The sequence below is a fragment of the Staurois parvus genome, unplaced genomic scaffold, assembly GCF_062004578.1.
Source record: "Staurois parvus isolate SC_StPar_1 unplaced genomic scaffold, SC_StPar_1.0 ptg000217l, whole genome shotgun sequence".
Taxonomy (NCBI): Eukaryota; Metazoa; Chordata; class Amphibia; order Anura; family Ranidae; genus Staurois; species Staurois parvus.
This window is the reverse complement of record NW_028318013.1, coordinates 1,307,300-1,320,331: the sequence shown is the minus strand read 5'-3', so window position 1 is coordinate 1,320,331 and position 13,032 is coordinate 1,307,300. Positions and strand designations below refer to the sequence as shown.

General features: G+C 43.4%; 1 protein-coding gene across 3 annotated transcripts in view; it reads right to left on the bottom strand.

The window, feature by feature from the left end:
• Positions 1 to 1,281: 1,281 nt before the first annotated feature.
• The window catches only part of GDE1 (glycerophosphodiester phosphodiesterase 1), a 48,241-nt gene continuing 36,490 nt past the window's right edge, over positions 1,282 to 13,032 (bottom strand). For all 3 annotated transcript variants that reach the window (XM_089679052.1, XM_089679053.1, XM_089679054.1), the window contains one exon: positions 1,282 to 2,193. In XM_089679052.1, coding sequence (XP_089535178.1) covers positions 2,046 to 2,193 — 148 coding nt within the window. In that variant the 3' untranslated portion in view covers positions 1,282 to 2,045. The remainder of the gene's footprint in view (positions 2,194 to 13,032) is intronic.

The window sequence follows — 13,032 nt, the reverse complement described above, 5'->3', positions numbered from 1 at the left end:
TAGATATGTCTCAGAGCTGTATCAAGGAATTCTATGAAAAACAAATAATGTAATTTTAACTGGATGGGGGATAATAAGGTCAGCTTGATTGTACCCCTTCTGTGATGGCAGTCTCTTCATCTTAATGTCCACCACTGCTCCAATCATTTAGGCTGGTACCTAAGTCCTCAACAGGTACAGAGAGACTGTAGTTTATATAGGAAGGAAGAACTTGGCAATAGCCAGTCTTCTTGGCTCAGGAGGTAAACTTAAAGCATATCTAAACCAAAAAGCAAAAAATGTACTAAATTGAAAGCTTACCAATCTTTAGATGTGGTGGTTGCATTCATTTGATATTTTAAGGCTTTTTATCCTTTTTGTCCACTTGTTGATCTGGACAGGTATCTGTTATTTTTCAACTTCATGTAAAAGACAAAGCTGTCCAGCAAAGCTGGCAATTAAAAGGTTGAACAATCATTTAACACTGACAATGGTGATTTCACTGGTCGGCTTTTATACATTTTTGTAAAACCTTTATCCAAAAAGAAAAAAATGTTTCTGCAACAGCTTAAAAAGTGTTGTTGGCATTAAGATTTACAGTGGTTCTAAAGCCTTAAGGTTTTTCACCTTACTGTGTTCTATGCATTAAGGTGAAAAACCTTCTGTGCTGCAGCTCACCCCCCCCCCAGCCCCCCCTTTTTTTCTTACTTAAGTCCAAACCAGTCCAGCAATGTGCACGAGAGTGGTGGCTCTCAGAGAGCAGGTAAGTATAGACATGTTTGTTATTTTATTTTTTAAAAAAAGGTTTACTATCACTTTAATTTATTGGTCTAGTCCATCTAAATTTGCTAATGCATCTAACAATGCCCTCTCTGCAGGTTGACAAAGCTGCTCTCCAAGGGTGGCTCCATTACTTCTCCATAGAGTGGATCTGCCCTAAGACAGAAAGTGTGTTACTGGCTGATTACCAGTTGTGATTACCAGAAGGAACTTTTTTTTTTAATCACCAAAGCCACCATTTTTTAAGCATCATGGTAGTGGGATAGCTCTACAGTGACATACATACTCCAACACCAAGTCATAGAGTAAAATGGTGAATGTTTCTCTGCCTTGGCTCCCTTTATATTCCATGGCTCCCTTTATATTCCATGGTCATGTACCAGTGTATGCACACTGACTTTGAAGGATCCAGCTCCCAGCAAGCTTGTAAATACAAAAGACTGTGTTGGTGAGAAATATGACCCTTCAGCATCTGATGTAATTTTACCGATGTGTTTTTAAGAGTATGACTGGAAAAGCAGGTTGTAGGTAGAGCGTTTTAATTCTCATGTACACCTAAGCTTTCAATAAAAAAAAATTAAGCCATTACATTTTTTCCTACATCATTTCTCTAAATTCATTATAGCAAAATGATATTTTTCCCATTGATCAATAATTTAACATTGGAAATCAACATATCCACTCACTGTCAATAAACTTCTAACACATGAATCAACAAGATTTACACAGTACACCCCTGGTTAGATTAAAGGCTGTCTTAATGACAGGGATGCTATGGTGTGGTTTTATAACCAAAAACCCTTACATACAGTGTACTTTTTTTAATGGACACTTTATATCTATGAAATCATACTTTCTAACATCACTGGTAAAGTGAAGGCTAATTTCAGTGCCTGGTATAAAAATCGGTGAGGGTAGGCGGTTTATGAATGACCATAGTGTCTCTCTGAAATTGAATTCTGCCCTCATGCTACAGCTAAGCCCCACCACCTATCATTTAGCTTATAAATTCCACAAACTATTTGGCTTTTAAAGGCTGTAGCATCTAAATAAAAGGGGTAGGGCATAGTTCTAGAAAAGGGTCCTCTCAAGGCACAAATCACCTGCACATGTGCTTGCAGGCACCACAAAATTACTGCACTTTACCAGTTTGTTTCAAAGTTTATACACTTTGAAGGACTCAAAAAGGTTCACTATGGACATGTGCACAACATAAATTAAGTGAGAGAGATTATTCCCTTTAATAGCACCCTAGAAAACAAACTAGGTGTCCTTCAATAGTCAAGTCAGTAGTGAGGCTCACAGTCTTCTACCATGCTGTCGGTGATGTAGTTACTGTGCAGGATGTGTTCATAATATAACTTCTCAGAGGCTGTATTAACTGTCCAAGCCACAACTTCAATGCCTCTGTTATTCCACTTCTCCACATAGTCTCTGCAGGGGAGAAAAGCAAATTTCAGTTTTGTACTTGAATCATACTGGATTGCACACTTTTACTTTCAACTCTTAATGCATAATTCCATAAGACTTTGTCCATTACATTTTAAAACAAACATATGAGCGTTAAGGGATGAGGTTTGGGTTTCCCGCTACCATAGATTCGAAGCAAATTCTGTGGGTTTCAGATTTGCAGCTAACAAGAGTTTATGTGGAGATTTGTTGGGATAATTTTGGCTGAAAACAGACCCTTACTATAAATGAGGGGGCGGGGATCGCATTACAGCCATAGTGTCAGTGAAATGGAAACCATTGCAGGGAAAGCTGACAAACTGCATAGGGAGAGATTAGGGCTAGTTAAACTATACTTGAATTCTGACTGCTAGCTCTTTGGGAAGTCAACTCCTAGACTGACTTCTTTCTTTGTTCCTATTAATACAGGCTTTTTTCCGTTTTACTTTATGGTTCTCGTTTGAGGTCATTGGTCACTTAGCTGCTACACTCATAGCAAGCTTTTTTTTCATTTCTTTAAAATGAAATAAGTTATAAGGGTGGGTCTAATGCTTGCAGGAACTATTCTACAAGTCTTAGCCCTGAAAGGACAGCAGGGCAATTCAGATGTGTAAAATCACTGTATGCAAATTGGATCAGATGGCAGCTCTGCAGAGCTGTTGAGGCAAACCACTAATTCTCTGTCCATGCTGAAGCCACAAACTTGCTAAATGATCTAAATCCATTGGGAGGTTCCACTTTTAAAATTAAACTACTGTGTGCTCCAAAAATGTGAAAGTGATCCACCTGCCTATATATTTTTTAAATATATTCTTCAGATATTTTTAACATATAAAAAAGTCATTTTAACATATATTTTTACATATATTTGTAAATGCATTTCAAAAATGTAGATTTGTATTTTTAAAGACACAGTATATTCAAATGTATTTTTAAAAATATTTTTCATATATTTTGTAATAAAAACGCATTTCCACATGATATATATATCTCTAAAAATATGGCCAAAATTGTAGCATTTCAAATATATGTTGTCAATATATTTGGGAACAATATATTTCAAATATATTTTTCTTCCATGTGGGGTAGCTTGGGGTGAAAAATACCCTTGTTTCCTGTGCTACTGGGACAGTAGGGCTACATTAAAACACTGGGTTAAAAAGAACTGGCCACCAAGAGTCAGTTTGATACCTAGTGACAAGAATAAGCCTATGGTTTTTACTGACAATGCAATATTTGATATCACAAAAACCTGATGTGATAGACAAAAACTGATGCCAGATTTGGAATCAGCACCCCAAAATTACCTTAAAACCGTTGGAATACCTTATGCCAGAAAAAGTGTGTTGACCAGTGTAATAAATACTACTAAACCAAATCTGAGTGATATGTAGTGAGAATCAGATAGTATATTATTTGCAAATGCATACAATATATCTCTGTCCCCAAGCAGATAAAATGAGAACTCACACCCTATATAATAATCTTCATAAGGATATTACCTATGGACACCTAGATAATAGGTCCTTGTATATTTCTGCCTCCCATGCTATACATTCCAAAACTGCATATACCCATACCTATAGCTCACCTCCCATTTGAATTCTGGTATGGCAGCTATGTAAGCATTCTTTAAATCCAAACACATGAAATTAGAAGCAGTATACAGCAGAGAGGCGTGGGGTAAATAATGAACATGACTTTTTAACGAATGACAGGTACCCTGCCTGATGTTTGAAGTCTGAATATGCTCCAGCACCATGGGGCATATTGTGATACTGATGTTCATTATATTAGGCAGATCACTACTTCAGGAAATTGAGCCTGTAACATTAACATTCAAATAGTCTCTCATACCTGCTCTGTTAGGACAGCCATATAAAAGATGTAGTGATATTTTTTAATATATAGTGCTGACATATACGCAGTCAGGTCTACGCTCAGAGTGATAAGGAGTAAAGATACCACATCAATAGGCCACAATCCTGCCCATAACATATACTGCAAGGTACATATCACATAAAAGAGCTGTCTGCGTCTGCAGCAAACTGGTCTGTTACCCAACCAGCCATGCAAAAAGTTTAACTTACTAGTAGTAGTTTATAGTGACCATATGAAAAGAGCCAAGTGTTGTAGTCAATATGGTCTCACATATTCAGTTATAACGTTAAGACCTCCATTGTAGAAAGAATGCCATAAATACAACATATGATGAGGAAACCACCCAAGTTACTTCATGAGTTTATATGCTTAAAAAAGTTGATTTGTTTCTTAATTTCTCGGTAGATAACTGGAACTATGTCCTCTACTCTTTATCCATTTCAGGCACATACAGTGCATTTGGTAAGTTCAAGTGTAAGGGATTTAATCCTCAGCAGCAAGAAACCCTGGGCCCTTCATGCAAGGACAAATACAACCTGAATATAAATCAAAGTGATGCACTGGCTGCAATGTCATGCATGTAAAATAATACATAATAGTAAAGTAACCTGTAAAATACGTAAGGCCAGTGTTGGGGTGTATTTATACAAGAAATAAACAACAAATCGTAAAGAATCTTGTGCAACAAGGACAATCTCTCAAAGACGACTAATATAATAACAAATATCACATAAATGAAGTAATAGGTTGTGAATTTCATATATAAGGCCTGGTTTATTGATACACTGTCTCAGAAGCCACAGGTCTTATCCCTAAACCATACATTCACATGTTGTCTATGCACATTATTGCATAAAGACAAAATATTTCAGAATGGATATGTCAATGTTAACCTCTTGCCGACCGCGCATAGCCGAATGACGGCTTCACCGCGGCCGGCCAGTTCTGAGTGGACGTCATATGACGTCCTCCCCGAACGCGCTCTCCTGCGCGCCCCAGGGACACAGCTGATCACGTGATGTGGTGAAAGGCCGATCCCACCGGCCTTTTACCACGTGATCAGCGGTGTCCAATGACACGCTGATCACAGGGAAATGCAAGTGCCGGTTCTCGGCTGCACTTTCCTCACGCTGTCAGATCGTGAGGAAAGTACTGCCGAGAACCGGCAGTTGTCAGAGCGGGGATCGGCACCGATCATCAGGGCACTGATGATCAGTGCCCTGATGATCGGTGCCCAGCAGTGACACCCGCAAGTTGTGCCCAGCAGTGCGCCCACTAGCCCCACCCACCTGTGCCCAGCAGTGCCCCCACCTGTGCCCAGCAGTGCCCCCACCTGTGCCCAGCAGTGCCCCCACCTGTGCCACTCTGCCTGTGCCCAGAAGTGCCACCTACATGTGCCCAGCAGTGCCACCCACCTGTGCCCACCCACCTGTGCCCACCAGTGCCACCCACCTGTGCCCGCCCACCAGTGCCGCCCACCAGTGCTGCCAGTCACTGCCACCAGTCAGTGCACAGGGGTTGTGCCAGTCAGTGCCACCAGTCAGTGCCCAGAAGTGATGCCAGTCAGTGCCGTCTATCAGTACCCATCATCAGTGTCACCTATCAGTGCCGCCTATCAGTGCTGCATATCAGTGCCGCCTATCCGTGACCCCTAATTAGTGCTGTCTATCAGTGCCGCCTATCCGTGCCACCTCATTAGTACTGCCTATCAGTGCCCTTTAGTGCTGCCTATCAGTGCCCATCAGTGCCGCCTATCAGTGCCCATCAGTGCCGCCTCATCAACGCAAATCAGTGAAGGAGAAAAAATACCTGTTTGAAAAATTTTATAAAAGAAACAAATAAACTTTTTTTTTTTTTTCAAATTTTTTGCACTTTTTTTAATTTATAGCGCAAAAAGTAAAGCGCCCAGTGGCGATTAAATACCACCAAAAGAAAGCTCTATTTGTGAGAAAAAAATGATCAAAATTTCATTTGGGTACAATGTTGCATGACCGCGCAATTGTCAATCAAAATGCGGCAGCGCTGAAAGCTGAAAATTGGCCTGGTAAGGAAGGGGGTATAACTGCCTGGTAGGCAAGTGGTTAAGGACGATGTTATGGTAATTTCAAATAAGAAAAAGAAACTCCCAGTTCATGAAGCATGCTATGCAAATGAGGCCTCTACACAAAGCAGATCACTGGAAGTATCACATACAGTATATCGAGTAACAGGTAGTGAATTTCATGTGAGGCATGATCTGCAGCAAAAAGAAAATTTAGTTGAACACCAGCAACTAGAGACCCGATCCTAATTTATCTATTCCACGTGTATGTTCATGATCCAATAGTACCATAAGTATACAGACAAAATAATAGAAGCATAGGCTACAATGTTGTGTATTTAATCAACCCGCAGAGGCATATTGCAGAAACATGAGGTCAGAGGCATGCTATATACAACTAAGAAATACCCAACAATTAGAAAATATATATACAGCTGAAACATAACTTAGTCTCTGGATACCAATCCACTATACATCTAACCGTTGGAGGAAGCTCCAGGTGATAGAAGTCTAAGGCCAAACACACCAACTAAGGTGTAGAATAGATGCTGGTAACCCAAACCAGGTACAACTTCAGTATAAGTGTAACATAAATGTAGGAAGGAGTTAACGGGTTTCAGGTTCTGCTCACCTCTCTGCTACTCTGCAGCTTGAGAAGTGCTAGGGCTGCAGCCTTTGCCTCCAACTTGCCACATAAATGATGGAAAGGAACACAAAAGCACATTTACCCTGCATTTGTACAAAGCACACAAACACCCATAGCAACAAACATCCAAGGGTACCTCACACTGTGCCTCCCCACAGTATGGGTTTAGTAGGAAGGAGAGCTATAGGAAAAAAAAACCCAACTAACCTAACTTGGAGCTGGCTGGCAGATTCATAGCAACTGCCGTGGCGGGATTAGACTGCATGGTGTAGCACTGCTGACGGGATGAAGTCTGCTGTAACACTCCTGGAAAGATCCAGGTCCACATGTTGCTCTATCCCCCACCCACTTGTGCTCACTCCCTGGTGCCTGGATGACAGCATCAGGGTATACCCACCATATTGCTGTCCATTCAGGGGGACCTGCACATAGCAGGCTGCTTCCCATCCTTGCCCAGGCACAGTGCTCCACCTGGCTCAGCAGACAAGTCACCAATCTGAAAGTAGTGCAAGACTCCAGATGCCTCTAATCAAAACTCACCGAGAGGGGCGCTCATGAGCAGCGCTATGATGGCCACATTGTAGGCCTGCTCCTCGGCCGCCAGGCACATCGGCCAATTCCCTAGCTGTTGGGGGGGGGGGGGGGTCACCTACCTTCCCTCCAACTTCTCCTGGTCCCCTGTCCCCCGCTGCCCCGATGGGCAAGAAGACTGGAGCCTCCAGAGCTCAGCGAGTCATGCCAGAACTTGCAGGGCCTACCCGCCGGAGGCCATGTTTGAAGCCCCGGCCTCGATTTCGGGCCCCCGCCGGACGCCACATCCAATGCCCCGGCCTCGAGTTTGGGTCACCCGTCGGAGGCCGCATCTGAAGCCCCGGCCTCGAGTTCAGGTCCCCTGCCGCCGCTACCCACAGATGGGCCGGATCCCAGTGGTGTTGACGACCTGGCATCAGAGGCATCCCTGCAGTTACCCACTTCGGAAAACTCGGGATCTGTCTCTTCGGCAGTGCCCCTGTGGGAGGAGCATAAAGCCAAGGTGCGGGGTCACATTATACAGTTGGTGGCGGCTCGGAAGCGGGAGCGAGAGCACCGACTTTTGGATCTTCATTCTCTACTGGCCTCTGCAGATGCTCGTTGGAAGCCATTTCCATCCGCGGCCCATAAATGCATACGGGACGCTCTGGCTGCAGAGTTGGACCTACTTGCTTCTTTGGAGGCAGAACAGGCCCTGCGTTGGACCAAACATAAATTCTATTCCTGTGCTAATAAGCTGGGTCTGATGGTGGCCAGGAAACTCAATTCTGTGGGGAAACCCCACAAACAGATCCGAGTGCGACTTCCCGCGGGTTGCTGTACTTCTAGTCCCCAGCAAATTGTTTCCCGTTTCGCAGACTTCCTTTCACGCTTTTACACTAAACCAGATGCCTTCCCTGTGGCTCAGGCAGAGGCATTCTTCCAAGATCTTCAACTTCCCGGATTATCCGAGGCAGTACAGATGGCCCTCAATGCCAGTGTCAGCGTATCGGAAGTGCTTCAAGCTATCAAATCTCTACGGTCCACCGCAGCCCCAGGTCCCGATGGCTTTTCCGGTCTCTATTATAAGAAATTTGCAACCCTGTTGGCACCCTTCTTGGCTGATTATTTCAACGAGTTACAACAGGGCTCTTTGCCCTCTCCGGACGCGCTTAGAGCTCATATCTCCATGATTCCTAAGACAACCGATGATGTACAGGAACCGCAAGCCTTTCAGCCCATTTCTCTTCTTAATGAAGACCTGAAGATATTGGGCAAGATCCTTAGTCTTCATATCAATAAATATTTACGTAGTCTGGTCCACAGGGATCAAGTAGGTTTCATCCCTGGGAGGCAGGCGGGTGATAACATTGTAAGGTGGTACATCTTCTAGACTTTTTACAACAGTGGAAAATCCTGGGATTCTTACTGTCCTTAGACATATATAAAGCCTTTGATTCTCTATCCTGGGAATATCTGTGGTTTGTGCTGTCTCGTTGGGGTTTTGGTGATTCTATTCTCTCAATATTACTTTGGCCTCAGATTTGGTTTCGCGCCTACAATCCCACTTCCCTTACAAATGGGCTTCCTCTTCTCTTGAATACTTAGGCATTCGCTTGACCCCCACCTATGACTCGTTTGCTGCAAATTATTATCCATTGCTTCATTCTGTGTCCTCTCTTATGCACTCCTGGCAATTTCTACAACTGTCTTGGATAGGACGGGTTAATTCAGTGAAAATGACCATCTTTCCGAAATTGTTATACTATTTTCGCACCCTCCCAGTGCGGGTTCCTCCCCATTTCCTTCGGTTGATTCAGGCGAAGATTATATATTTTATCTGGGCCGATAAGCGCCCCAGAGTCTCCAGAAATACGCTTTTTGTTGATATATTCCAGGGTGGTCTTGGGGTGACTAATGTAATGAAGTATTATCAGGCAAGCCAGATTGCCCCGCTGTCTATGTTGCACGCTTCCTCTGATGTTCCTCTCTGGGTCCTGCTGGAACAACCCAATTGTGCCCCTATTGCAACATTGACGCTTCTATGGCTTCCCCCTGCCCTACGCTCTATGACACTCAGTCCGATTTTGCTTCATAGTCTACAAGTGTGGGACTCGGTACGCTACTCCAATGGCCTGATGTCACCTTTCCTACCTTTGCTCCCAATTGTTAACAACCCTCTTTTCCCACCAGATTTAGATCAACCAAGGGCGTTTTTTTGGTGGGTGGCCGGTGTACCACTATTTGACTTCTCGGTCCTTCCCCACCTGGAATACTCTTTGGGAGTCATGGGATGTCCCTCCGGCGGAATTTTTTTCGTTACCTTCAATTGCGGCATTGGCTGACCTCACTGCAGGGCACTTCCACTTTCCCATATTGGAAATCTGCCTTTGAACAGCTTTGCCAACAGCGCCCAGGTGCCCCGGGCCTTATTTCCCTTCTTTATGCAGCTTTGAACAGATGCTCGATGCATACTTCTCTCTCATATGTTGCTCAATGAGAGAGCGACCTGGGGGCAATCATGGATCTGGAGGACTGGAATAGGGCCTGGTCGTTTATAGCTAAATATTCCTTTAATACGACCAAGCTGGAGGTGGCATACAAAGTATTGTTCCGGCTTGCTTGGCCCAGGCAAACCCTTGCTGCAGTGATCGATGCTTTCGGGGTTGTGGCTATCGTGGTGATGTATTGCATATCTGGTGGTCATGCCCAAGACTGATTGGTTTTGTGTGTTTGGCCTCCTTTTCACCTTGTTCCATCTCCCCATACGCCAGGATACTCGGTACGCTTTGCTTCATTGTCCCATACCGGGCCTCTTGGCTCACCAGCAGAAGCTGGCTTCCTATTTATTTTTGCCGGCCACTAGAACAATTGCTCAGGCATGGAAGTGCCAGTTTGTCTTTCTTCAGGGGATGCGGGACCGTATGACCATTATGATGCTTAATGAACAGATATCGAGTATTTGTAACGATTCCCAACAGAAATTTTTGAAAATATGGGAGCCGTGGTTGCAATATGCCCTTCCCACGCTCCCCCAGCTAGTCTGGGGTTGTGATGTTGCTTGGTACTGGCATTACCGAACCCCTGCTCATGGTCTTGTCATCTTTTTCCTTTTGTACTCTTCCTTCCTTTTCTATGTCTGTTTGTTTTTGGTGTGGTGGTGGATAGCTGCCTTTGGTTTGGGTTACTGTCGATGTTATACCAATGTTTTTGTCATTTATGTGCCATTGATAGCCCCTGTGTGGTGTTAGAGCACTGTTTTCTTTATTTTTTTTTTATGTGCAATTGATGGCCTCTGTGTGGGCGTGTCTTGTTGCTCCTGTTTTTTTAACTGTTTATAAACTAATACAAATCATTGAAAATACAAAACTCACCAAGAACTACGCCTATCTTCCCTAAAACGATATGGCGATGCTGACGGCCATGGTCCAATTCATACCAATTGGCAGCATACATCAGGGGCTCAGCCAGCCACTGAGGGCTCCCTATACCATCCCCTCCTGAGGCAACACAGGGGAGGACTCAAAGCTTGACTAAATATAAGTAAAGGAGGATTTCTGCTAGTATCTGGGATAGTTTATCCTCCAGAGGAGAAGGAACCTTGGGGAGAACCGAGAAGATAATGGGGAAGGAAGGTCCTACAACTATGATACTAATAAAAGCAGTCTAGAAAATACACAGATAAGCAGCCCTTCTAAGTCCACTGTCCCTAGAATCACTGGGGAGCACATACTAGGAGACTCCTGCAACTCGCACAAAGGCCTGAAGCAAAAATAAACCATTATGATGTTCCTTTTAGGCCGGAGGAAGCACAAATACTGAGGACACTAGGTGACTCTGCTCTTTGTATTTGATTGTGGATGATGTGTTTCTGGTTTTAGGTCGTCGGAGCATCTCTCATGTGCTCTCCTGAAAGATGATTTGGGAAATAAAAGTTAAGCATACATCCAGTTAGGCCTATTAGGCCTGATTAAAACTGTCCTGCTACTAGCCACTTTTCCACTGCTGTATCCTCTGCAGTGTCTTAATTCTTGTAGTGAAGCTCCAGTCTGTGCTCTTTGGCGCTAGTAAATTTAGACCTAGCTTTTAAAATTGTTCTGCTGTTGGCCAATTTTACACTGCTGTGTCATTTACAGTCTCTTAATTCGTGTAATAAAACACCTGCCTGTTCTCCGGTATGTTTTGGCTAGTTCTCCTTCATTAAAGATGACCTTTTGCTGACCAACTTTACATTACAGTATCATCTGCGGTCTCTTAACCACTTGCCTACCGGGCACTTTTCATTTTCAGCTTCCAGGACTGTTGTACTTTGAATGACAATTTCGCAGTCATGCAACACTGTACCCAAAGTAAATTTTTATAATTTTTTTGAGACCAATAGAGCTTTCTTTTGGTTGTATTTAATCACCACTGGAGTTTTTATTTTTTGCTAAACAAAGACCAAAAATTAAAAAAAAAAAAAAGTTTCTTAGTTTGTTAAAAAGGTTTGTAAAGAAGTGATTTTTCTCCTTCACGGATGTGCACTGACAGGCAGCACTGATGGGGAGGCACTGATAGGCAGCACTAACAGGCAGTACAGTGGCTAAATGGTTAGCACTTCCGCCTGGCAGTACTAGGGTCGTTGGTTCGAATCTCAACCACGACACCACCTGCCTGGAGTTTGCATGTTCTCCCTGTGCCTGCGTGGGTTTCCTCCGGGTATTCCGGTTTCCTCCCACACTCCAAAGACATGCTGGTAGGTTAATTGAATACTGTCTAAATTGGCCCTAGTATGTGTATGTATGAATGTGAGTTAGGGACCTTAGATTGTACACCCCTTGAGGGTTAGGGACTGACCCTAAACTGCGTAAATTGACAGCGCTATATAAGCACCTGAAATAAATAAATAAATAATAACTGAAAGCCAGTACATATGGGCACTGATAGCCAGCACAGATGAGCACTATTAGTCACACTGATGGGGATACACTGATCATCGGTGCCCTGATGATCAGTGTACAGGTCTCCCTGAGAAACGTCGCTTACCGGCTCTCCTCTCCTCACGCTCTGTCAGCTCTGACTGCCGGTATGCGGCATTTGCTGTTTACATTTGATCACCTGTGTTGGACACAGCTGGCCACATGTAAAAGGCGGCTCTGCTTGGCCCCCTACTTGGACACATGATCAGCTGTGTCCAAAAATCCATGGACGTCCTCCCAGAACTAGCCGACCACACTGTAGCCGTCTTTTGGCTATAGCACGGTTGAGAAATGTTTAATTGTGAACTTGACAGAAATTGGCCAGTTGCAGGACAGTCTTGCATCAGTGAGAACAAAGACAGCCACAGCAAACTACTGGCCAAATTCTTACTACCTTGTAAAAACCACTTTTAAAATGCCTTTGTTTCAAACTGAAATAAATGAGATTGGCGTGCCGCTACCATATGCAAGCCAATTGAAGAAAAAAATCAATTCCATAGCCAAATATGCACTGCCAGTGTTTGCTGTTGCGAAGAGTGTCTGAAAAATGTAACTCCGTACATAGCTTCAAACCCAGACAGATTCCCAGAAAGCTACTGACCATCTTATTAGAAATATGGCCTGTTATATTAGGGCAAAATCTGGAAAGTGTAATTAATAACTGGAATTAGTCTTCTAAAGAAATCATCTTTGAGGGGGGCTGATTCAAGGCGATAAGTTAAATTGTTTAAAACAGGTTGGTTACTTTCCTTACCTCAACTTTTAAAACACAAGACTTTTCCTTAAAG